Raw genomic sequence first — 27,383 nt, 5'->3', positions numbered from 1 at the left:
GAGCACTGATGCATGTATATCGCTGCCAATGCATATCAATGTAAATGCACTGAGGTAAATCCCTGCTACCACCAGCAAAGTGTTCTACTTCCTGTATATGTTTTTTAATAGTAATCGGACATATAATTCTATACAATTTGTTGGCATCAACCCATCTGCCAGTGCATCTGGCTCTGGTTGTGTCTTCCTGACTGCCGATCTGTTTATCTAGTTTGCAGTCTGTTGTCTTGAGGTGAGTCTATGTATCTGTTGGTCTCTCTACATAAGGAAGCTGTCTATCTGTGGAGTTATCCATCTATGGATCGATATGATACCTATAGCTACTCATCTGTATTTTTCTAGGACTCCCTATCGATTATCTGAAAAATATCAACCAGTATCCAGGCATTTAATCGTGCTCTTGTGCCCACTCTGACTGCAGTACCAGCCTCAGCCTCAGAAACTGCCAGGGGGAAATACGAGTCACTGGCTTGTCCTAGATTCTCAAATGAGCCAGTCTGGTTTGGGGGCAGTAAACGTTGGGGGGCGGGGGGACTTCTGGACCAGCCAATCTCCAAAGTAGTGTCTTTCAAAACGGTTATTTTAAAACAGACTGCCAAATAGCTCAGAGCTCCATGGGGCTAGACTCCAGGAATCTCAGTAAACGATTCCAGTTCGCCCTTGTGTTCATTACAGTAACCAATGGTTCGCCAGCAGGGACTCGGTGAGATTTCCGTTGTGTGCAGGTTAAATGCAAAGGCATGACTTAACATCCTTCCTGGTGATTCTGTCAGTTAGAGTAGCTCCAACATATGCTTCACCTGGCAGGATGCTGGCACATCATAACAGCGCCTCTCAGCTGGGCCTCATACCAGGGGAACGGTAGTTCTCCAGCATTGGATCTTTCATAGATTATTCCCCGTCGTTAGGCTGGGATCCTCGGTTACAATACTGCATACAGCCCTCCTCTTTGGACAGCAGTTTAAAAGCAGAAACCGTAGCCGATGCGGGGATGATGTGTTTATTCGGAGTACCCACTCCTCATGCAGACCTCCTTCTACACACCGTGCAGGGCTTATGTACCAGAAGGGCCTCTTCTGTCACACTGTCCTGTGCCTGTAGGGATCATTCCCGGCACTAGAGGGCAGCACCAGTGTGTACAGCGTTGGGCCTATGATTTAGATATGAGCCTTTTAACACCCCTCTCCCTCACAGTGTGCAAGTGCAACGGGTACCCTTGTGGGATATATGGGTCTGTGGGAAACACTATACTTGTAAAACAATTCTATGATGGTGCTGCCTGCATGCCCCACCCCTTAAAACCTCTCCATCGTTCCAAATCCCATCTCTGCTTCAGCCAGCACAGCTGCAAAGTCTCCGGGTTCACTTTACTCATCTGATTTCTTTAAACAAAGATATTTAGAATTTGAATGCACATAAAAATAAACTGAATAATTGCCTATCCTATACTATGTATACTTCTGTTGCTACATATATATTTAATTTCCTACTTCCCCAAATTGGATTTCAATTTACTTACCCAGATTGGATTCAAAGAGTTTCTATCCTCATTTTGAGGTAAAAATAATGTATTATTATCGACAGGTTTAACAAATTCATTGATGGTGATAATACCACTGATTACAAATTATACCTGTTTTTCTTCTTCCTTAATTTTGATATAAGCAGATTCTGTGACTTATGCTCCTGTTGAAGGGAAGTAGCCCGAAACGCGTGGAGCCGTGGATCTCAAGGCTGCACTGAACTAATAAAAGATGTTCTGTTTCTTTAACCACATGAGAGATTTCCTAAATCATTTCTTGAAATATAACCAAGAAGTTTCCTAATTACTTTGAATTCTTAGAAATGTGACTGTTCTAAAGTGAGATAGCATGCAGGGGACCGGGGTAGGGGGGCGGGGTATCCATAACATATCATACCCATTTCTTTGTCTCATGGCAATCACTGTGCCACTGTGCCAAGGTTGTTTTCTTCCCCCTTGCACCTTTACTTTATTAAACCCCAGACCATCTAAACTCTACAGTCTCGTTTTATAAATCTATGGTGTGCCAGAAAGTATCCGCTTAAGATTGCGCATAAAAAGAACCAAGCCCGACCAGCTGGTCTGGTTCACTGTCTCAGAGGAAGTGTGGCCTCCGCTGGTGCCCTGGCTAGTGCCCTGGCTGGTGCCCTGGCTGGTGCCCTGGCTCCATCAGTGCCATTCGACCCTGATTTCTGTGCTGTTTTTTGTGTTCGCTGCCACTTCTTCCGAGAAGCTCTTTCATGCATTCCCCATTCACCAGCCACCTGTTCTAGAAGATATCCCCTTTGCCATCACCATCTATCTTCAGAAAGGTTTCTGTGGAGCAAGAATTAGATGGGTGGGGTCTCTGATAGTCATAGGTTATTTTGCAGTTGCCTTGGCTCTGCCACCAATCATTCAGGGTCGTCATTCAGGAGAGTGACCACATTTTAGACTAAGGTTCTTGGTGTTCCTTTGGTGGACATTTATAGGGTATCTACCAGGAGGTCCCCTCACACCTTATTGAGGCATTATAAAGGTCAGGTGGTAGTTGCGAGAGAGAGACGTCTCAGTGGGGGATATTGTCATGCAATCTGCGGTTCCTTGCTAAAGATAACCGGTTATATGTTAAGATAAAATTCGGGGCTGATGCATACTTTACCTTTTGGACGTTTTTCCTTCTGTTACACGGGACACGTGCTATGTGGTAAAGCCGTAGATGGTGAGGAGGAGGACAACGGAGCGGTACAAAGACCACGTAAGGTCATCTCGATTATACCGGGCGGTCTCCTTCATCATGCTACGTATGCCCCTCTCAGCCAACCCTATGGGGTGTTGAGTGACCAGTAGAGATTCCCATAGGTCATTTCAGGAGGAGCCAGCCACCATGCCCCCTTTCAAATAGGTAGGTCGGCGGTGGGGGGGGGGGGTAATGGTGGCCATGACGAGTTGCCAATTACCATTGGAAACTCAGTTCTGTGGGACAGAGACATATATAATTCATTAATGCCTTTAAGTGGAATTGTGCCCAGGTTACTGGGATCATCGTTGCTGCCATGTCACCCTGGAACATAAGCCAACTCCTTGCTGAGAATGGTGGCTTCTGTAGTAGAGAGCAAAGCAGGCCTGTAGTTTCATAGCCTAATCTGATGGATCCCTACTTCGGTCTGGAATTTAGCTTCTATGCCCAAAGGTCCAAGATCAGCAAGAGGCGGGATTGCTCCAATGGTGAATCAGAGACAGCTCTGATGATTATAATAGGGCCAGGACGGGCATGAAACTGCCGCCGGATCCTTCTCAGCCCTGTGAGCTGTGGCACGGTGCTCATTCCTGTAGTAAACCGGGAACCCAGGAATCTTTCTGGGGTACTGGGGAATCTCTGTGAACCTTTTACTGCAGGTTATAACATCAACGTCCCACTCTGCTTTTGTTTATACAAAAACAGTACATAATACATTTTTTTAATAACTAATGGAATACAGTATGTTGCACCAATTGCAATCATGGCACTTGCGTTAGAGTAATTGTTCCAAAATATGATCATGTTGTGTTGTTATGCTCTTCAATAGGTTTTCTGAACAGTGCAACAATGCAATATCCTATTCTGGAACGTTTACTCTATTACAAGGGCCATGGTTGAAACTGGGGCAATATGTTGCATTATACCCTTGATAAAGTGACCATAGTGTGGCTGCTATATGTAGGGGTCTGCACTAGTCACAAAGCATTGATGCTGTGTATCCCGGGACAGATATCCCCCCAATGAAGGATCAACGATCCAAGATGCATTGGATTTGTTTCCTGTCCTCTTGGGAAACATCTAGTGTTTGATTATGCGCATTAAACACTGTTGTGTGAGTTACACATTTATTATGGAATATCTTTTGTATTAAAAAAAAAGCAAAATGGAATGTTGATGTAATAAATTACAATGGCAAGTTTCACAGCAATTGCCCATTACCACGGGAAATTCATTGCTGCATGCTTTACCATAGTGTGTCCTTGTTACGTTATGTTGTCTTTCATTCGTATAGCGCCTCCTGCCATAGGTAAGGCGTTGAAGCACTTTGCCTATCAGAGAAGCAATGGTGCAGTAGGACAGAACATTCCGTAGAGGTAAGGAGGAGCAAAGTCGAGAGGATAGGTGGGATGAAGGTGAGGGATAGAGACGATGCCTGGGAATGCAGGATAAGGATAAGGAAAAGGTGGAGGAGCCACGTGTGCAATTGGACGAAATGTGTCACGTGGCTCAACTCTATTCTCCAGAGTGCAGCGCTGAAGGAAGAGAGGTGTTGATCATGCCAGGCCCTATGTCTGGAATGTACTCACTGCATGGTGAGCCTGGGCATGTTTAACCCCCAATAACATTTTGGGTGGGGTTGTAGGTCAGAAATCCGATTTTGCCATGTTTGCAAAAGGTCCCTGAAAAGCAATCGAAAACCCATCAAACTATTTTTGGTTTCCTCATTTATCTCATGGCTAACACAAGGATTTCTTTATATATGTATACTGACCCTAAGCGTGTGCTTCTGGGCAGAGTACTTAAGGGCAAAAAGCCTGTATTTGGCCCAGCAGTGTTCAGGCTTCTGAGCCTTTCGCTGTGTCTCGATGAGCCAAGGCATGGGAAGGGGCTATGACCTGTGGCTATGGTTATTTACCAGTATAGGTAAGGTAAGATGTAGTGTAACAAAACCCTTGACACTCAGTGAAACAATTTAAGTCAACACACAGTTAAGATGAAAGAGTGTAGAACAACAAACCCCATGCAATTACGTGGGCGCTGGAAGTGATGACAACCCCCAAACTTGGAGTGACCCGGGCAGGAGCCGGGGGTTGCTCTGTGTTAAGGTTGCCCTCACTTCAACACTCTCTGAACTTCCTGGGTTTGGTTGTGATACATGGTTTCACCTTAACTGACTCTTAACTAAAGTTAATCCGCTGAGTATATATCATTGAGTATATATCATTGAGTATATATCATATACACACACCATACATATATATTTATGTACATGCACACATGACATACAGGGCTGGATGGCGTAGTGGGAGCAATGTGCACGAAAACTATAGCGAGCCAAGTGACATTTTGAGAATTGACTGTACACTGTCTTGGAAGGATAGCTCAGGGGCAACACGCTCGCAAGAGGATGCAGAGCAACATATGTTCGATCCCCGGTTCCGCGCTCAGACATCTCTGGGTATTAAGCGTGTTCTAAATAAACAATTACAAGTGTTAACCTTCTTTCCTTTTTTTTTATTATTGCTTTTTTGGTTGCGGTCCCAAGCGACTAGATCAGTACTTCAGCAGGGCACATTTGATTTAGTAACTGCACCGTTTCGTTCATCGTGTATTGCGCTCCATATGGCTCGCTGTCTTCTTCGTACTGATGGATTCTATCCATCAGCAGTGATTAGTGGATACCGAGGCTTGAGCCTCATTACTCCATCTTCTCGGGTTGAGTGTGTAGTCGTGGGTTTGTATTCTTCTTGGTCTGTGTGAACTTGTCACAGTAGGGCTGGTTTCACAGGGTCTTCGCCGTGTCACAGGGTCTTCGCCGCATATGGCAGGCACAGGCATGGGGGTCATAGCCCTGAAAGCAGATAAAAGTTTGGGTTCACTACTTTATCTGCACGCTATGAATAACTTTTAAGTGTAATTCATGACTTGGTGTAAGGTTTGCAATGGCAGGATGTTAGATTCACCTGCCCCCGCTCTATGGACAAACTGTACCCACAATGCACTGCCAGTCCAGCTTCTGTGCCCCTAGAGATGGATGTAGGCATCTGGTGCCAAGCAGACTACCTGGGGGAAGGCGGCGCAGCTAGCCAACTTAATGCTTGTTATTTGCAGTGTTGTGAAAGCGCAAGCATTATACAGAACACATTATTATAGTTACTAGGATTCTTTGTAATGTCTGTTATTACATATTGCTCATCTCATTGTCCTGGCCTTGGTACTTCCAGCCCTGCGTTCACTCACATTTCCGGTACAGGTGTGTCTCAGGCCAGCAGGCCAGGGTCCTCTCGCAGCTCCTTGCATAGATATATATATATATATATATATATTTGCCTCGCGCCAGCCATTCTCTGTTGGATAGAGGCTCTGTGTGGAGCCTCGGCATGCCCGCCTCCCCGCCCCATCTCCTTTAGGCCGGCCTCAGGCCCATCTCATCGCCCCCTGCCCATCACCCACCGCCAGCACTAACTCGACTTGTCTGCTCTGTTTCAGGGGGCAGATGGACTGTCAGAGCCCGAGGGGGTCTCTCTGAAGCGGGTCGCCGTGGTGGAGGATTTCTTCGACATCATCTATTCCATGCACGTGGAGACGGCAGTGGAGCCCGGCAAGGCGGCCAAACATGCGGGGCAGAAGAAAACCTACCGAGCGGTGAGAAGGAGCGCCATAGTCGCTGTGTGGGGGAGGTGGTGCCATGTGCATATCCAGGGGGGATTTGCAGGGGGGGACTACAGTGACAGAGTTAGTTGTGTTACTAGAGTGGCCAAGGACTTCTCACGAGGCTCTGGCCATTAACAGTTCACTCCACTGTGGGGGAAATAGGGCGAGGCACCTGAGTGTCTGAAAGGCGGCCCGGGCAGCCAATACAGTGCTAGATCCACCACTGTATCCTCGTACATAGCTACAGACATAAGGGGCTTACCCGGGCCCTGGCAGGCACTTCCCTTCAGTCCTGACTTTGGAGGGACCATAGCGAGGTGACAAGAAGACTCCATGCCACTGGGACACCACTTTCCCAGTCCTTGCTATTTGTAATCAGATCATGGGTTCCATTTGTTCCATGAAACTTAACAAAGACTTCCACTCACAGAATGTATGTATTTGCTAAATGATAGTGTAAAACACTAACATTGATGTCCGGGTGATGTGTTCGGCCCAACCAAGCCAAATTTGTGTAACCACTTTTCCTGCATTGTTTTACCAAAAAGGTTTTTTTCCCATGCAGTGCATTTTGTAAAGGATCTCGAATGAATGAATGCAGGTGCGAGTGTGTATGGTGTGAGGGTTAAAGTGCTCGGAGGACGTGTGCCGCACGCCATCATACTAGTGTCTTGATGTACGCCCACTGATTTCCCGAGAACCATAGGGATATTGAAGATGGCCTCACATGCCCTTGCCTGTACGTTGGAATCATGGGAAGTGGCACTGGATGATCTTTGATCCAACATTTTACACTCTACACCAGTCACCAGCTCGGTTTTGCTAACACACTAGGGCACCTGTATCTGCCCCGTGCGTTACTTTAGAGGCAAATGAAGAAAAATCACACTAGACTTCTGGGGTTCATAGTGGGCCTGGGCTACCAATTGCGCCTCCCTGCTTCCACTTCCGTGCCAGCTCACTGGCTCTTAGCGAATTACTGGGCCCCGGGGCCCATCTTCTGACACACATCCATTCGGACCTGAATTAACAGCAGCCCGCTGCAGAACAAACAACGGGACTAGGGTTTCCTGCCACCCCCAATCAGTTCTCTGTGTGTGATCCATTTTCTGGCAGCCTTTTTGACACTCCGAGCGCCCGCCATTGTCCAGTGGTAGACAGAGCTTAATCACCCCATATGGGTGGTTAAGATCTTTAATCCCTGCGAGTGTCCACTGCTCTCTGGCCCCCCACTTCTTTTAAAGTCTGACCCAGAATAAGGTTTCAGCCGGATTGGCAATGCCCGACACATAGCAGATCTTCATGCCTCTAGTAGTTTGGAGGTCACACCTGTACCGCCTACCTTACCGATCTGCCTGATTATGCATGGGTAAACCTATAAGCAAGACAGCCGTCTGCATGGGCACAATGGTATTACCTAAAAAACATGGGTGCTAGTAGTGCCAGCATGTGACCATCCTTTGCAATACCTCCATTCCCAAATGAGGAATAAAGGCACCTCCTAATCAAACAGGGGCGTCGGTGTTACCACCGGTGCCGGTTGGTGGTCCTTCTGAAGACCAATCAGACCAAAAGTCGTCTGTTTCCAAACGGGCCCAAATGACCAATCCGTACTAGCACCACTCTGCGGAGATGCCAATCGGCCACTGTCAACCAAAGAAAAATCTTGATCTAGTCCTGGTGTTTAAGCCTGCAGCTCTCTGCATGCCTGGGCACTTGGCATGGGGCAACACAGCTAGAGCTGGGTAAAGCTGGGGTCCTTGTTACATGGAACCCATGTGCATGGATGTCTCTGTCTCAAGGCACGTGTGTTGGGCATCGACCGATGCTAGTCTCCACCAGGGATCTTGTTTCCCATCAGCCACCCAGAACTGATATCAGGCAGGCTGTCTCCATTCTTTTGTCATAGTGCTTATGAATCTGTCATTTTGTCATTTGCTTGGATTTAATTCGGCAGGCCTTCCTAGCGGCCATTTTATGCAGAGGTTCTGGAAACACACATCAGGGTCCCAAAAAGGGCATATACAGTATGCTTAATACAGGTCAATACAAATTAAGGCATCGTTGTGCGCCAAAACAATACATTTTGGCTGCCACATGAGTAAACGTGGTGGCAAGGTGGTCTTGCTGGGGTAAGAGTTGCAGAGTCACACGTTCTCAGGAAAGAATAGCGTCGCTGGAAGTTTTAAAGTCAAACGCACCAGCCCCCTGGAGCAGGTAGACATTGAGGGTAATACTTAAGGTGCTCAGAGAAGGGCAGGCCCAGGCACCAAGGGGTAGGGCATTTGCTAGGTCAGAAGAATGGCGCAAAGAAAGCAAATGATTTAAACCGAGATGCTGAGGGCTTGGGAGTGGCAGCCATGTTCCTGGAGTTGGGGGGTGTCGGGGATGGGAAGAGGCAAAACATGCGACTGACAAAGTTGAGGCCTTCGTAACTGGTTGGAAAGAGGGACAGGTGGAAAATAGCCGGCAGCAGTAATAGAGCTTGCAAATTAACAACCACTTGCTCATGGTTTTGGTACACAGTGAGTGCACCTTGCAGGTGTGGCACGCTGCCTCGGCGACTTGGGCAATGAACAAGGTGAGGCATTGCACTGCTCCAGTGTTGCGCTAGCTTGCAGATGGGTGGGGGGATATGATGGTGTTGCAGTGTAATCAGACGGAGGGCGGGGGTGCTTTCTGGAGTGGTGGAAGAGTCCAATCATCAAGGTCCAAATGCTCATTCATACCTGGAAGGCGGGGGCGAGGGGAGGAAAGCAAAAGACAATATTTGGTGGTGGTTTTCCTACAGGAAGCCAATAGAAGATCTCTCCCAATGAGGCGCAATGGATGCACCTGAGAACAAATCAATTAAGAACCAAATGGCCAATGCAACATTCAAATGTTACACAGGCAAGCAGTGGGGCTGGGGAGGGAGGTTGAAAGTCAAGTTGATTTCCCAAGGAAGTCCAGAAACCATGTTATTGTTCACCGAACATGGGGACACCTCTGAACAAAGAGCATTTTCATAGGAAAAAGGAGCGGGGTCGATGTACTCAATTGTGAGGTTGAATTCTTCCCCGGAAGAAAGTTACATCAAGAAGCATTGGGCGACCGCTGCCAGTTTTCAGCATGCCTCCTGCTGACCCACCCACAAAAGCCAAACATACTGAAAAGCACATCTCTGCATCCAGCTAGACACAGCACCTTACCCCTGGGGAATATCCTCCCCATTACTCGATAGACAGAATGGACGTGGTTGCTCTTGCTTGGCTAAGGCCCATGGTGATTCACAAGACCCTACATTTTGTGCTCATGCTAGAAAGATCTGGTATTTAATAATGTGGCATCCCTCCAATGATTCTCTAATCTTCTGCCCAAAAAGATGGTGAACTTTCGGAGATTAAAGGATAGTTCCGGGACTTTTTTTTTATTGTCCCTACGGGTCGGCCATGTGTTTGTAAGCATAAATCGGTAGATCGTAGGAAACTTTCCTATGGACCTTACCCGACTTTTCGCCCATTATCGCACTCGAAATCAGCCTCCATTTTGTGATAATCCTATCATTCCGCCGCATCGACCTGGCTCACCTGCCTTTGCGGCACTAAATCAAATCCCCCGCCCCTGAAACAGACTTTATCAAAACATTCATATTCCCCGCCTCTATCCGTGACGTGACTGAGCTGCGTAGGCAAACGCGCCCAGGCGTCTTCTACGCGACTCCACACAGACCCCGGAAATCAACACAGATCAGCTCACAATACAGCGCACCACAATTCGGAATATGAAACTGTACTTTGAAATCAAACCGCAAGATTGTAAATGTGGTAAAGTACATTTATTTGACATCAAATGTTTAGAGAATATTCAGCGATTTGCATTTTTATTTGCTCATGTTCCAAAAAGTTCGTATTGAGGAACGCGATGGTCCTTTGCTGTACACAGGGTCTTAGAGCATCTCACAATACAGCACCACAATTCGGAATGTGAAACCGTGGTTTAAAAGCAAACGGCAAGATTGTACATTTGGCAAAGTACGTTTATTGGACATCAAATGTTTAGAGAATAGTCAGCGATTTGCATTTTTCTTTGCTCTCGATCCAAATTAGTTCGTCTTGAGGGAAGCGATGTTCGTGTGCAGTACACAGGGTGTTGGTTTACGATAAAAATAAGCTCTTCGGTCGCACTGATAATCGCATGGCTGTTCCAACAACGAGGCACTAGGCCACCACAACGGTAGGTATGTTGCATCTAACCGTTAGTACCGCGTAAGGGCATACTTGTACTTGGCGATCGTCCCATAAAATGGTCAGGGTGGTAACGTTGTTCACGCGGAGAAGCAACTGGCGGCTGTAGAAGCCGTCCGCCGGTGTCTGGTACTCGTGACACAGACAGTAGTGAATGATGTACCTAAAAACATAAAAAATGAAATTAGTCTCACCATCAGATCCTTATTAAAATTATTCATTTCATAGCGAGGACAGCGCTACTGGGTGTACACAAGTGTTTAAAGGCGTGGCGAGGCATGGAGGGGGGGGGAGTGGAGTACAAGGTAAGTAGCATAAAATAATAAATAAATAGGGCCAGCTGGTGGCAAGTGCAAGGTAAGTGCAGAACAAGTGCTGGGAAGGGGGGGCTGTAGGATACTGAGACAGTCCCCCAGTGCAGGGGTTGACAGGGAGGCAGTGCAGGTGGAGAGTGGAAGGGCCCAGGACCGAGGTCGCAGACAGTGGACCAGTTGTAGCAGGGGAGAGGGAGAGAGAAAGCAGAAGCAAAGAGGAAGGTTTTGAGGTGCTTCAGTAAAAGCAGATGTTTCTCCTCCAGATAGTGCGCGGTAGAAAACACTATGCCACATAGAACGAACAAGTACAACTGAACCCGTCTTTAAAGCCACTGTATAGTAATGAAATTGCGGTATAAACTCATCAAAAGTTACTTACATTATATTTGCATTTTCCATTGTGTCTCTGTGTAGGGCAGACCCGAAACACCACTCCTTCTTTGCCGACGTTACTTCTTCTAATGAACGTGGCTCATCGTTTCGTTTCTGAAATTTTATTCATTATCTTTTCTTAGTCTTTCAGGATGGTCCCGGCCTGTCAAGGTCAAATCACAATAGAACCTTATATTGGGTCGTGGGCCGTTCCGCCACCCGAGCAAAACATCAAAGCAGCTGACCTTCACTTTGAGCGAGCACACATTTCTAGTTAGCTCCAGTTAGTGTAAGGGCATCTTGTCTGCGTGCCTTTTTTTTTATTGTCCCTATGGGTCGGCCATGTGTTTGTAATACGGAAACATTCTATAATTTTTGTAAAAATGATTTATATTACTGTTTGGTTTAATTGCAATGGGCCTGCAACATGAGGAGACTCGAGAGAACAGACAATCGAATTACAATCATTTAAACCGTGATGTGTATTTCTCAATGAGCTCTGCTTTAGGTGGACATGGAACAGAGGCAATGTTGGGTGGCAATGCAGTTGTCCCCTGCATAGGTTCGTTCACCACTCCATGTATGTGCCTATCGAGGACATCTACGATAAGTCTCTCAATAAACTCATATTGCATATCCTCAAACACTGGTTTGATCACCCATTGTTTACTTCTTTTAGTGAAGGCCTTATTGTAGCGAAGCGTCCCTAAAGTTCCGGTCGTCCTACTTTGTTGACGGCCAACATTATGGTTATGTGCCAAGACCGCTAGAAGAGTCCGATTTATCATGCCTTCCATGCCAAAATGCAATCTTTTGGGCCTGTACTTTAGGCACATATTGTGGAACACCTCCAAATCTCCTGTGTGGCAGAATTCCGTGAGTCCCCTCAAATCTCTTGTTATAGTTTTATCAAATACAATCTTTTCAATGGCCCTGTGAGTGGGTGATGAAGGAATCAACCACTTCTTCTTCCGTGCCTCCTCTGTGGACAAATGGCCATGTTCACATTTGTGGAAATGCTCATTTGTCGACCATCGATGTACGTTGCTACAGTGCAACATTACTGACCGCCATTTTTCCAGTAGAATTTCCAACGACCCTTCACATGTTTTTGAGCTCCACCAAAGATGGTTGCTGATTGACTTGGACCACTGTGAAATACCTTGCATATCTTTTTTTTTTCCTGCAGCCGACAATTTTTTATTGATTGATTTTGCAAGATGCCAAACGTCAAATTGGTGATTTATATTTTTGTACTGTTCTCTCATTGTCTTGGCAATTGAAACGTGTCTGTCCGTGGCTATCAGGTCGATCACCATTCCCCGCGATTGTAGTTCTTGCAATGATGCTACAAAGCCAACTTTCTCCATGGCCACTGAGGATGTACTTTGTGACACCTGCACGACCACCGAACTCACAATTTTCTTACTTTCCATGTCCTGAAAGTGGTAGGTGCAGTACTTGGCTGAAAATCCTGGACTGTCGCATTGTCCATCACCGGCTAGCCTGAAGCGTTTGCCCGCGAATGTACTTTCCATTGACATTTTTTCCATTCTCCAAGCTTCGCTGATGGCTGGAAATAGATAATCGGTTTGGTATTTGTAGAACTGACTTTTCGCAATGAAATGGATTCCCACAAACTGAAAGAAATACTGTAACTTTTTAAAACTTGAACCACTAAAAAGTGCGGCCGCTGCACAAACTAGATTGCCTGCTGGCAGTTGCCCCAGCATGGGTTGTGCAGACCATGCGAACGGATGATATTGTGTACAGGTGGCATGTATTTTAAGGTTAGTGCCTCGAATTGCACGAGTCACATTAATCAATGGCTCCCCACATACTTCCCCACCAACCCAATGCCCACATTTCATCATCATAATAATATCCATCAAACAGCTATCGAATACAATGAATTTGGCCTCTTTCCTTATACTGTCACTCTGCATCCCAGCTGGTTCGGCCTGTAACGTTGAGGACATGTCACTCGCATGAAAGGTACAATCTCTGATATCGTCTTCCGCTATGCTGAGTGATATTGATGGTGTTTCATTGTCGTCCACTTCATTCTCTTCCATTGCAACATCTGTTCCTTGTCCGGAGATGGGAGAAAAAAACAATGTCTTCAACTTTCGCGTGCTCTTATTTTTTGCGGGTGTAGATTCTGTGAATTGATCTCCGACTGCATCCAAACTACCAGGAGGACATTCACTATCAATGGCTGGTGGTGGTATAGCTCCGTTGTCAATCACTTCATATTCTTCCCATTGGCACGATGCATCTCCAGTCTCAAGTCCCTGCCAAAAGGTTTGACAAGCAACATCTCTTGTTCGCTTCACTGTCTGTGTAGATCTAGTTCTTACACCCACTCGCAACTAGAGGACAGATTAGAAAAGGGATGTTCAGTTTAAACACAACTTACAGTATTGAACTATTGACAGTGAAAGACAACATAATATAGTGAACAGGACACTAACCTTCTTTTGCTTTCTTTTCTTTGAAACTTTCTTGCCTCGAACTTCAACATCAGGACGCTGTTGCTCCGACTCGTGTGTGCATGTCTCCACTTCCTCTCGCGCTGCAACGACTATACTTTCATGATAAGCACATCCATCACTCACTGAGGCTCCATCGACTCGCTGAAACATAGAACTTTCATTAGTATGTATAATAATATTGAAAACACAAAATGTACTTGGGGACCAATACCCATACGTACATCTCAATAGCAAAACACGAATGAACGCATTGTGTAGAACATTCAAACGACAATAGTTCACGCATTGTTGATCTAGTTAGATTGAACTGTCAAGATCCATACCTCGGGCTCCGCATAGACTTCCATTGATGATATTATTGAAGATGACGCTTCAGCAACTCTCTGAAACACAGTAATTGCATTAGTATGGTTTTCTATTTTGTTTAAAAGAACATAAACTTTCTGCAGGCGTCAACGGCTCATCTAAATAGACCTGCACAAATGATCAGTTGTCTAAAATAAATAATGGATATCTAAATATGATTCGATTTGCTCCATCGTTGGAAGTGTCACCACCCAGAGATCTGCATCAACTACTAGGGGTGATGTTCTTGTTGAAGAAGCTCCGTCAGCTCCCTGAAACATAGTACTTGCGTTAATAAAGAAGGAAGTATAGCGGATGTAATCACGTCATTTGATCTCGCATGATTGATCTGTCAGTATCCATACCTCGAAATGCATAAGAACATCAAGGGACGCTGTAACTGCGGTGCACACTTCTGCAAGCTGTTGCGCCGACCCGTAACTGCATGCTCCCCCTTCCTCTTGGACTAATGCTCCATCGACTCCCTGAAACATAGGACTTTCATTAGTAATGAACACAATATTGAAAAAAGAAGACACATAGGAGGGCGACGACAGAAGGACATACCAATGGCTAAAAACGAAAGAAACATTGTGTGTAACAATCACGCTACAAGAATGCAAGATCTGATGATCTCCATCGATGGAACTGTCCGGAAACGTACCTCGAGCATCTGAGTGACATCTACGGTTGTCGTCAATGCGTTGGACTCCTCAGCATCTCCCTGAAAGACAGTACTTGCATTATTTTGAATAACAATAATTATAACTGAAAACAAAGACTAGAGGACGAGTACTGTGGTGTACCATTAGGTAAAATAATTACACGATCAATTAAAACTATTGATTTACATGCCTAAAACAAGTCAGTGTCAGAATAGCTAAGTAAGATTACCCGATAGGCGCTTGAAGTGGCTGATGACTGCAATAACGACACGGATGGAGAATCTTCAGCCTTCATATTGAGTGGATACATAAATGGGGAAATTATTGTTAGCTAATGCTACACACTACCGCAATGCCGAGAGATAAATACGTAAACTTGACTCACCAGTGGAGGGATGTGGACGAATAGAGTGGGAATAGCGGTTGAGAGCAATTTTCGCCTCGCTCGCGGTGTTTTCGTCCTTATTAGCAATGATGTGGAGTACATGTCTGGGCTAAAGTGCCTGCTGCAGATGCGGTATCGATCACCCCTCTTGTCCGCAAAGACTTCTAGGACTCTACTTTCTATCTCAGAGGCTGGATATCCGCAATATCGGACCCATTCTCTTATCTGATCTATTGTCTTAGGGAAAACATGCATTATAGTACCTTCAGATTTGTTATGGGTCTTCGAAGGGCAACCGCCAATGGAACAGGCAGGCATTATGGAAAGTTCTGAAAAGTAAAGATCAACAATTCTCTATGAATACCAATGTGTTAAAACATTAAATGACACATAAAAGGTTCAATGCAAGGACGTTTTGGTTCTTGGAACTATACACGTTATTCACATGCGGATAAGTATTTCAATAACTTTCAAAAAATAGAAAAAGTAATTTGACTAAACTCAGAACATGTGACTAGTTCCTTGCATGTACTGTCGTGAACGAAAAGAAAACATGGATGCAATTTGATGACTACTAGCAAATAGATATAAATTAAAAAATTGGACGCAAAATGATTATGGTACATGGACTTACCTTGACGAACAAACAGTTAGATGCAGGGATCAGAGTAGTTTCTTGTCGTAGAACAGGGAGCAGTTCACAGGTTGCAAACTGACGAGTTTGCTCAAAGTGGTCACGGAAGTTCACAGAGACGAAGAGCAGATAACCAGCACCTTCACGGGTTGACTAGCAAAGCGCAAAGAAGTTCTCATTAGAAATATGAAGTGGGTTATAAAGAATTCGAAACAGGGGTGTGTTTGTGAATGAATGACGTGTATATGTCGTGGCATTATGCGGTCTGCAGGGGGCCGTCCAGCGTGAGCGGGGATGCTTGGCAGGAGACACGGGGTCTGGAGGTAGACTTAGGAACAACAACCCATGCTCTATAGACCACTTTGAAGTGTACATGGTCTTTGGCACCTCTTGGCCTTTATCGCTCCCTGACAGCTCCACTTGCCAGCACAAGTACCCCGGTGCGAACTGCCTTTGATAGGGCGGGGGGTGGATCGGGGCGGTGGTCGTGCAGACAAGACACAGGAAGACTCGTGAATGGAGACACACTTATGTGGATTGCAGGGGGCCGTCCAGCGTGAGGGGGGATGCTTGGCAGGAGACACGGGGTCTGGAGGTAGACATGGGAACAACAACCCATGCTCTATAGACCACTTTGAAGTGTACATGGTCTTTGGCACCTCTTGGCCTTTATCGCTCCCTGACAGCTCCACTTGCCAGCACAAGTACCCCGGTGCGAACTGCCTTTGATAGGGCGGGGGGTGGATCGGGGCGGTGGTCGTGCAGACAAGACACAGGAAGACTCGTGAATGGAGACACACTTATGTGGATTGCCGGGGGCCGTCCAGCGTGAGGGGGGATGCTTGGCAGGAGACACGGGGTCTGGAGGTAGACATGGGAACAACAACCCATGCTCTATAGACCACTTTGAAGTGTACATGGTCTTTGGCACCTCTTGGCCTTTATCGCTCCCTGACAGCTCCACTTGCCAGCACAAGTACCCCGGTGCGAACTGCCTTTGATAGGGCGGGGGGTGGATCGGGGCGGTGGTCGTGCAGACAAGACACAGGAAGACTCGTGAATGGAGACACACTTATGTGGATTGCAGGGGGCCGTCCAGCGTGAGGGGGGATGCTTGGCAGGAGACACGGGGTCTGGAGGTAGACATGGGAACAACAACCCATGCTCTATAGACCACTTTGAAGTGTACATGGTCTTTGGCACCTCTTGGCCTTTATCGCTCCCTGACAGCTCCACTTGCCAGCACAAGTACCCCGGTGCGAACTGCCTTTGATAGGGCGGGGGGTGGATCGGGGCGGTGGTCGTGCAGACAAGACCCGTTTGCCGCAGGGCCTCACCAAGGAGAGGCCATCTAACTGAATGTAAGAGGATGGCTGCAGGATCTACTACATGGAATGCAGGGGGGTGAGTTTATAAATACCTCACCCTCCCAGGAGAATATACACTAGATTCATTTAAAAAATCAAAACAACCATTGTTAAAATATATGTTGGGCTTTATTTTAGATTTTAATTAAACATAAATAATAAACATTACACATTGTAAAGTTGAGGTTGCAGCACATCGAGGGAAAATCCGCGGTATTGTCCACTGTCACTGGGGAAATGTTGTCTAATGGCAAGTACCGCACAGGCAGGTATTACTCTCCGAACGCGGTGTCCGAGCCTCCCGTGAAGCCACCAAGTGAAGCAACGATAGGCCACCAGCCTGTACCACCTGTGAAAAAAAAAGATGCAAACTGTATTAAACTGACCAAACTTTCTTATCAATGTCGATTCAGGTAACACATGTCATTTTTCTTAGAAAAAAATTATATCTAGAAAATGCACTATATGGAACAAATTTACATGCGTTCGAATGATATGTAAATGTAATTTTATATGTGGGAGACGACCATGAAATAGTGGTGGCATCACTGACATCACAAACAGAGTATACTTACTCGTTACTCGGATTACGCGGACGAACAGTGCCGCGAAGTTCGTGCATAAGCACCATCATCATCCTCAACACGGTCCGTGAGAGGCAGGCTTCCCTGAACTCTGGCAGCTCGGTGATGCATTGCGGACTTTGCTCGCCTTCCTGCAGACTTTGCTCGCTTTCCGAAATGTAGGCCAAGCACCCGGAATTTTCACGGCAGCAGCAGTTCTCCTCCTCAGTTGGCATTAGCTCGCACCGATTGCACGTGCACCAGGTGGAGACGCCGTCCATGCGACATGGTCCAGGCTCTTCATCCGTTGACTGGTCCTCCCAACTGCCGTCCGAATCCCCATCGTTTTCGCGTGCTTGACTTTCCAGTAGTTCTTCCTCGGTGTACTCGGGCTCGTACATATACGGCATTATTGTGGCCATTGTGCGGTAAAGATAGTAAAATAATTTACAGAGATGGTACAGGTGTTCACACGGGCTACAAGCGGCGAAGGTAGCTGACCAGAGCACTGAAACGAGTCACAGAATACTCAAAGTAACACAGAGAGAGGAATGGAATCGAAAATCTGCTGCTGTGTGTTGTGAAACGGTCTGTTTATACTTGTTGGGGAAAGAGGCGTCCTGCCATTTCCATGGCAACATGTCAATAGCTGAGGCGCAGCGATTGTTGACACGAGACGTGCTTGAAATGGGCAGTACGCGTCTGCTGATGTCAGGCTCAGGGGCGGGGGATTTGATTTAGTGCCGCAAAGGCAGGTGAGCCAGGTCGATGCGGCGGAATGATAGGATTATCACAAAATGGAGGCTGATTTCGAGTGCGATAATGGGCGAAAAGTCGGGTAAGGTCCATAGGAAAGTTTCCTACGATCTACCGATTTATGCTTACAAACACATGGCCGACCCGTAGGGACAATAAAAAAAAAGTCCCGGAACTATCCTTTAAGTTTAAGGTCTAGCTATTTTTTTTCCCGCATTGTTGTTCAATATAGGAGTCTGGTTTACATACACCTCCGTTTTCTTCAGAAATGCATCATGTTTTTGAAAGCAACACGGTCTTTATAACAGCCTGTAATGTATGCGTGTTCTATGTTGGGTTTTTATAGAGTTTTGCATTCGCTCAAAGGCAGCTTGGTGCTATAGAATGGAGGAATCAGCAATTGGCGTAGAAGATTGATTGCATGAAAAACAATCTTAACTTTTCTTCTGAAATTCACATCATCCCAGATGATGTGCTGAAAGACAATTCCATCTCTTCACCACTTGAACCGCAAAAGACTTCCCCTGATCCCTACATTTGCTCTCTTAAACCTGGGCACATGCAGCGAGCAGATGCTCTGCGATCTTAGTTGTCTGGTCGGGAAAACTGCCCATTTGCTGTGTCAAAATGGTTGTCTTTCCTTAATTCGTTTTATGGTTAGAACACATTGATTTGAAAATCATTTTGCTCTTACTGCTAGCTGGTGCAGCCACGCAATTCCAGGTGAAATATGTTCGTATTTACAAACCTTCCACGCCAGCCTTGCTGTCTCATTCTGCACCCTCTGGAGACACATCATCAATTTCTCTGATAGCCAAAGATAGATACGTTTTCAGACTGCCCTCTGCCACCTCTTCTCCTTCTCTCATCTCTGACCGTCTGTCTGCCATCCAGGATTGGTGTGCCAACGATCTCTGCCTTAATGCCAGTAAGACGGAGATTCTCCTCATCAGCACAACTGCACCGTCCTTTCCTGTCACTCCCTGGCCGGCCTTCCTTGGCCCTCTTACTGCTCCCACTTGTGAGAAATAAGAACCTCGGGGTCATCATCTTCGACTCCACCCCCTCCTTTTCTCCTCACATCTCTGACGTCTCTATGAAGTCAAACTACCAACTGCAGCTCCTCAGAGGTATTCTTCCTCTCCTCACCTTCCCCCAGAAGCTCACTGTCTCTAGAGCTCCGATTCTCTCTAGGCTGGACTACTGCAACAGCCTCTTTCTAAATCTGCCTGCTTCTACTCTCCGCCCTCTGCAACTCATCCAGAACAGGACTGCAAGACTTGTCCTTGGCCTCAAGCCCAGGGATCGTATCTCTCCAGCACTGAAATCTCTGCATTGGCTCCCAGTGGCTGCAAGGATTAAGTTCAAGTCCCTCTGCACTGTCCACAAGGCCTTCTGGGGCCTGGGTCATCAATACCTCCACCTCTCTCTTTGTAAATACCATCCTACTCGAGCTCTTCACTCCTCCACCTCCAACTCACTCAGGGTCAGTCGCTTCTTCAAGCAACGAGTTGATAGTAGATCTCTGTCTTTGGCTGGGGCCTCCCTCTGGAATAGCCTCCCTGCCACTCTGAAACTCGAGGGGTGCAGGGCTCCACCTACCCGCCAGTTCAATGACTGACATTTTTATTTACAGCAATGCAGTTAACTGGCGACTGGAAATCTTGCTTCCAGATGCAGATTTGCATCTTGAGGTGCCTTGGTTCCGGAAGCACCTCAAGACCTTCCTCTTTGCTTCTGCCTACTCTCTTCCTCTCCCCTGCTGATTTCCTGTCTGATACTGTACTGGCCACCTGGCTACCCTCAGATTTCGGGACAAGGTCCCTACCCGCCCAGTTGCACAGCCGCACTGCCTCCCGGCAACCCTTGCACTTGGGTCTGTATCTATAACGCTAAAGTCCCCCTACCTGCACTTTTGGACACCTGCTATCTGCACTTACCCTTGCACCTGTCGGCTGCACTTCTTGTTATTGTTTTGATAACATGTACAACACTGCCTACTCCCATTTCCCGTAGCACTTTCCCCCCCCTGCCCGTGCCCTTGTGCAATCTCGATGTCACTTGGCCTAGTAAGATCGTTGTCTCTGTCCTCCCTCTGGTCCCCCTTCCTTGCCTCATCGCGCCTTGAAACACTTGTGTATAGGCGCGTTACAAATGCCATATCATATCATATTCCCAAAGTCATGGCTACAAGACCTAGCAGCATTTAACTGCCAGAACATTAAGTGGGAAGGATAAAAACCTGCACAGGTGTCCAATTCTCCTTAGGTAAAAGGAACAAGTCTTCACCGCTACAGATACGCAAGAACTCCAACATTCTTCTGGGCACTGAAACCATTTCTAAACAGTTCATGAATGTGTGTTAGGACTATTCCAGGTGAGGTTTTGCTCTCACAACTCTTGAGTAATATCCTGGCCTTTATGAATATGTTATGATAATTGCACGCACTCATTCAATCTAGGGCAAGTGTGCAGGGACGTTGTGCCAAAGGGAGGCGATGGAGGGCAGGACCCTTAAAGCCCAACGAGCAGGACTGCTCTTTGCGAGCCAACTGCCTGATCTTTGGTGTTCATAGGGTTGTTCTCTGTCTTTTAACCAAACAGGAACCACAAGAACCCCCAGCAAACAAAATGATAACCGAACACCAAACCGAAAGTCCAGAACTAAAAGGATCCCTCTCATCTAACCATCTCCCCTGGCCTCTCAACAAAGATCATCTTCACCTCTCTCCACCGTACACTATAAACACACAACCATCCCTCTGACATGATGGCAGGAATGCATACAAACACCAGACACTAAGCGAGCATCACTACCCCTCATTTCATTAACACTGTTACAGCCCACGCACCACAGCAGTGGCTAACTAGGTCCTTGTAGCTCTGACCCTAATGTATCAACCTTTGGCTGTCCTCTCTGGGTGAAATACAAATCTCAAGGATCCCCAGTCAATGGCCACTAAAACAAATATATATATATATATATATATATATATATATATATATATATATATATATATCACACTGCCACTCAAGATGTGGATGCTCCCGGCTTGCAAGCATCAACACCATAGGGTTTGCGTCTGCCATTCCTACGCTCCCATTACCAATCCATCCCCCTTCAATGCCACAGCCATGTGCAGCGATGCGCTCACATGGCAGAAGGCCACTGTACAATACACCCACCAGACTCCTGATCCAGCCCAGAACCACTCAACGGAAATGTGGTGAGGAGGTGCAGCCCACACCTAGGGCTACATAGGTGCCCGCAGGTCATGGCTAGCCCTCTTTTTGCCTGAATAGCGGAATCAGCAAACCCCCCAACCACCCCATTAAGAAGGCACAGCACTGCTAGCTAGACAGGCAATGCACCATCATGTGTTTTAGATGTCATATGAAAGGAAAGCCAATTCAATGAACAGGCATAGCTCAAGTTGCACCCTCCGCGTAGAACACAAGCTCTCTGCGAAAGAGCTAGAGTACATGGTTCTAAACCACTGATGGAGTGAGAACCAGGGTCCTAGCGGGTATCCACACCCGGACTCTGACCAAGTGATCTAGAACCGGCATTGAGAATCTGTGAAGTTGGCCACCACCCATTAACCAGCTTAAGTAAGACTGCTGGTGATATGCAGGCCAGCCATTGCTCCACGGCAACGATAGTAACCTCAGTGTCATTGGAGGGACAACCTGCAAGCATTCATTTCACCTGTATGTTCTACTACATAACCTTGCGCCCTTTTATTTTCAATCCAATGCCTTGGTCTACATTATTGGACACGCCAAGGAGGAGTGTGCAGGTTTGGCCCACTAGGTAGCACCGAGCCAGCCTCCACAGTAGGGAACAGGTAGTAATTGAAGGAGAGGACCAGGAATTGGAAAAAGGCTGTACTTATTTAGATGATAAAGATTGTGCATGTATGTCCTGAGCCTCCTTGTGTTCTTTTGATACAGCTTGCAGGGCAAGACATAGGCGAAAAGCAAGCCTATCCTTGCCCCCACCCCTGACACTTGCTGCTGTGAAAACTGCCTGTTCCCATCTTTTTTCTTGGGTCGGTGGGCGGCAGCGTCTCATCGCTGCCTCCGCACCCGAGGTCTGTGGACCCAAAGGCTTTGGGGAGGGACCCTGTGGGTAGCAAGTGCTGTAGCACAGCAGTGCCAGCCTCACATTACAGTCCTTCACCTTCACCCGAGCTCTCCACACAACTAACCTATATCTGTATGCAGGGCTGGGCTGGCCTACAGGGAACTCTGGAGATTTCCTGGTAGGCCTCTGCATCATGGGCTGCGTTTGTGCGTTTACCTATTTTATTTCCACATGTTTCTATGGGAAAAGGGGTTGGGCGTCCTCAAAATGTGCAATACGGGGCCACTTTGAAAATGACTTCCAAGTCCAACCCCTGTCTGCATGTGTGCGACCCTGGTCTGCATCCACTGCATGCTGTTCCCGGGCCTGCGAAGACGTTAGTGGTGAGGGTGGCCTATCTCGCCAACGCGCCAGTCATTCATGACTTGTGAGGTCACAATCACAACAATTGCTTTTCCTGCTCTATGTCATAATATAACACTCTAGAGTTTGACATGTCTGATCAGGACATTTCTCCCTCAACTGCCACCGCCAGGCATTGGGTGCATGGTGCAGCCTTGGCTGGGGTCCTGCAGACGACTCTGCATTTTGACATTGCCGATTCCAGCAACCTAGGCACTATTTGGGCCCACTGGATGCAGGACTTGACTGTTTCTTGATCAAATTGACCCCCAGGACGATGATAAACGCATGAGGGCATTTCCTCATGCACTCAATGGAGCAGGGGGTCTGTGATACCATATATGAACTGCCACAGGACACTACTGACAAGTTTGAAGATCTGAAGGGCAGTCTCAGTGACTATTTTGCTCCTCATAAGAACGCCGACTACGAGCAACATGTATTTCATTCAATGGGCCTCATTACGACCCTGGCGGTAAGTTACCGCCAGGGCCGTGACTTTACCGCCATGGTGCTAACTACGTTAACGCCATGGCGGTAAGGGGATTTACCGCCCCATTCCGACCTTGGCGGGGCGGTAAATCCCCAATCCCCATTTACCCTTCCCCATTCCCATTTTTGCCCCATAGGGCATAATGGGAGTGGGGAAGGCGTTAATTACGCCACCGTAAATTACGGTGGCGTAATTAACACCAAGTTCCCTTACCGCCATGGTTTTTTACACCCGCTAAAAGCAGGTGTAAAAACCGCCATGGCGGAAAGGGAACTCGTAATTGGCGGTAAGGGGTCGGCGCAGCTAACGCTGGCGCTAACCCCTTACCGCCAGGGTCGTAATGAGGCCCAATGACTAAGGTGTAAGTGGAATCGATGGGGAACTTCCCAATAAGTCTCTGGACAATGATCAAGTATTCCAAAGATTTTCCAGTGAAAAGGTGCAGACGTCACATGACATAGCCTGCTGTTACTCTGTCACATTCTGCAAGAAGCTTCTAGTAAAACAGCGCATTCTGGATGAGAGAAGGTTCATGGCCAGAACTGCCATGGAGACTGCAATGCATGCTGTTGCCATGGAAAAACGAAAGTGACTCTTTCACTGATTCTTTCAGTGAGTGATACCCCAAAGCCTTCGAAACTCGTTGGGAAGTCATGTTTGGAGTGTGGTTATGATTTGGTTCGATCCTGCAGCGCTTGTGGTTGAGAAAACTATTTCCGCACAGTATACAGATCTTACAAATCAAACTGACCACAAGCCTTTGGGCGACCTGCTTTGGGAGAGACACGAGACCATCGCATGAATGCCATTTGCATGAACATCCCCGAGCCTCCCGCCAGCGAGTGTCCTAGTCCCTTGACAACAGGAGATCATAAAATTAAAACACAGAGTTCGGTCACATGATACCAGGTCCACATCCACACACCACAGTGAATCCCACTTGTCATCTAAGGGTGGAAGGTCAGAGGCATATGTACTCGCTGTGGATAATCCGACTGAAGTTGAGCACAGAAGTCCTTTGCCTACAAATAACTAGGCCCCGTTCAAATTCGTAATATAGACACAGGCGCCACCGTCAAGGTCATAAGTGAAAAAGTATTTCAGAATTGACAGAATGCCTTAAGTTTGCCCGTTATTGACTGACATTGAAAGACCACAACCCCACAATTGTCATCCATGTAATCTTGATGGACGGTACGTGTGAATGCATCCTCTGTTTTATTAAAGCTATGCAAATGTAACTTGACCACATACTCTATCGGCTAACGCTGCATCAGCAGGCTCGGACTGATGAAATGATCAAGAATCTTAGTCCACCTTTAGGGAACTAAAGAATTATCAGATAAAGTAACACATCGATTAAGTCTGCTGCACAACACTATCGGGACATCCTGATAAACATACAGTCGCGTGAAAGATGATCTATGCGCATTACTGGATCAGGACATCATGGAACTGGCGGAAGGACCTGCTCCCTGAGTTTCCCCTATTGTATCAGTCCCCAAAAAGAGATCAGAAGGGTGCCTACACGTGGACATGGCCAACCCCAATCTGGCCACAAAGAGAGAACGACACCAGATTCTGTGAATAAGCAGGAAGATGCACCGCCTCAACGGGGAGACAATCTTTTCAAAATTAGAATTAGACAATGGTATTCACCATGTATCTTGATGCCTTAACTACCGTAATGACGCATTGGTCTTTGGCATTGCGCAGGACGATCACAATGCAATGCTCCACAGAGTTCTCATTGCCTTGGAAGAAGCCAGCATGACTCTGAATAAAGACCAGTCTGAACTCATCAAGCACACCCTGAAATTCTTTATCCGTATCTTCCCCCAGGAAGAGAAAGGACCAGACCCATAAAACGTACAAACCCTCACATCAGGTCCAATCCTCAGAGCCTGTCAGTGTTATCTTCCTTTCTAAGGACAGCAAGCTACTGCACAAGTTATATTCAGTATTCTGCATCCATCGTTTCCTCATTGCACATTTCACCAAACAGGGCCAGGGCTTCATATGGACTCAAGTGTGCAGGTTGCTTCTGACAAAATCAAACAGTGCGTTGCAAAGTCTGCCTGCCTATGGCTTGTTTCGATCAAAATCTAACCACTGAACTAACAGTTCATGCGAGCCCTCTAGATCTTGGTGTGATTCTAGATCAATATAAACCTGTCTTCACCTCTTCTTGCAAAATGGTATCATGTCACAGCAGGAGTCCTAGTGATGTGGAACTGGCTTATTCTGAAGCAGAGAAAGAACGCCTAGCAGTGGTGTGATAATGTGAGCATTATCACCTGTTCCTATATGGCAAACGGTTCATGGGCATTTCTGATCATTAGGCTCTCGTAACAATTTATGGTCATTTTAAACCCCAAATGCCCCCCGCCCCGTACAGCGACAGGGGGGTTGCGGCTTCAGGAATACAGATTCAATATTATCCAAAACCCGGGAAAAGATTAAAATCCTGCTGATTTCTTGTCCAGGCATTCATTACCACTAGTACATCCAAATCAGCCATCACCAGTGGAGCAACACATCAACTCTGTAATGCTATATATGATACACCATGCGCAACCTGAGTCTGTTGTGCTGGCGGACACGAACACTGAAGCAATGGCCAATCCCACCCTGAGAATGGTCATTCAATGCCATCAATATGGGAGGTGGCACAAATCTATACTATAGGTCCCATCTGGTGATAATATGGATCAAGAGGATCTGATGACATATACAATACTCAAGAATGTACTGTTAATGACCGCTTTATTATCTCAAAGTCCAGGATCACGAAATAGTTACACTTGCACAAGAGGGGCATTATATCCACGGTGCCATTATTACCCATTAAATTGAGGCTCCCAAAGATGGATTCACTGGAGGAAAGCACCCTAAAAAGTGTTCTCTGTCAAAGCACAGCCCATGTACATTTCCTGAGCCCCTGCAAATAACCACCTTACCGGATGGTGAGTAGCAGGAAGTAGCTATCGATTACCTTGGGCCTTTTCATGTTTGCTTTATCATAGATGCCCAGTAAAAAAAAATGTCATGCCACAGAAAGAAATGGCTAGGCTGGCTACAACAACATTCCAGTCTATGCAGTTAATAACACTTACCATGCTGGCTTTATCATGGATACTTAGTAAAAAGCTTATGTCACGTAAGAAATTGCTAGGCTGGCACCAAAATGCCATTTCAGCCAAATAATAAGACTTACCATGCTCCTTTTATTATAAATGGGCAGTAAAGAATTATGAGATTCCTCCATTCCCACTGCCCCAACAAATCAGTGCCCCGGGCCTTCACAAACCAAACACAAGCATACACATTCACTTGCTTAGTCAAACACATTGACGCAGCATTCACACTACATTCAACCAGCATTCACCTGCTCATTCACACACGCACACGCACCCATACACCATACACTCCCTCATCGGCACGCACGCCCTACAATACTCACGGATTCACACACACATACATACACCCACATAACATACTATGTACACAATCACACATAAAATCACAATTACTTTTCAACACTTACCTTGAGCCCCGATCCAAATGTTTCTCCTTGCCGCAATGCTTCCAGCGACACATCGGGCCTCATTATGAGTATGGAGGTAGCCATGGTGCTATTAGCGCCATGGCTGCCTCCATACTGCAATCCGGGCCCAGGTTCCTCGAATGAGGAATTACCGGCCCATCGCAACCTTGGCGGACCCAGTAATTCCCCGTTCGAGGAACCCGGACCCGGTCCATCCCCATTCCCATTGGCGCCCCCATAGGGCTCAATGGGAATGGGGATGGAGCTAACAACGGGCCCGTTAATGACGGGCCTGTTGTTAGCTCCCAGGTCCCCCCGCGGGACCCGGTAAGGA

At 46.8% G+C, this 27,383-nt stretch overlaps 1 protein-coding gene across 1 annotated transcript in view; it reads left to right on the top strand.

Annotated features, from left to right (window-relative positions):
* The window catches only part of NOL4L (nucleolar protein 4 like), an 843,583-nt gene that overhangs the window by 215,910 nt on the left and 600,290 nt on the right, over window positions 1–27,383 (top strand). The window contains exon 2 of the mRNA XM_069651017.1: window positions 6,234–6,389. Within this exon, the coding sequence (XP_069507118.1) occupies window positions 6,234–6,389 (156 nt within the window). The remainder of the gene's footprint in view (window positions 1–6,233; window positions 6,390–27,383) is intronic.

The sequence above is a fragment of the Ambystoma mexicanum genome, chromosome 3p, assembly GCF_040938575.1.
Source record: "Ambystoma mexicanum isolate Mex_15411 chromosome 3p, UKY_AmexF1_1, whole genome shotgun sequence".
In the NCBI taxonomy this organism is placed as follows: Eukaryota; Metazoa; Chordata; class Amphibia; order Caudata; family Ambystomatidae; genus Ambystoma; species Ambystoma mexicanum.
Note: the sequence above shows the minus strand (reverse complement) of the source record. Positions and strands in the feature narration are given on the sequence as shown.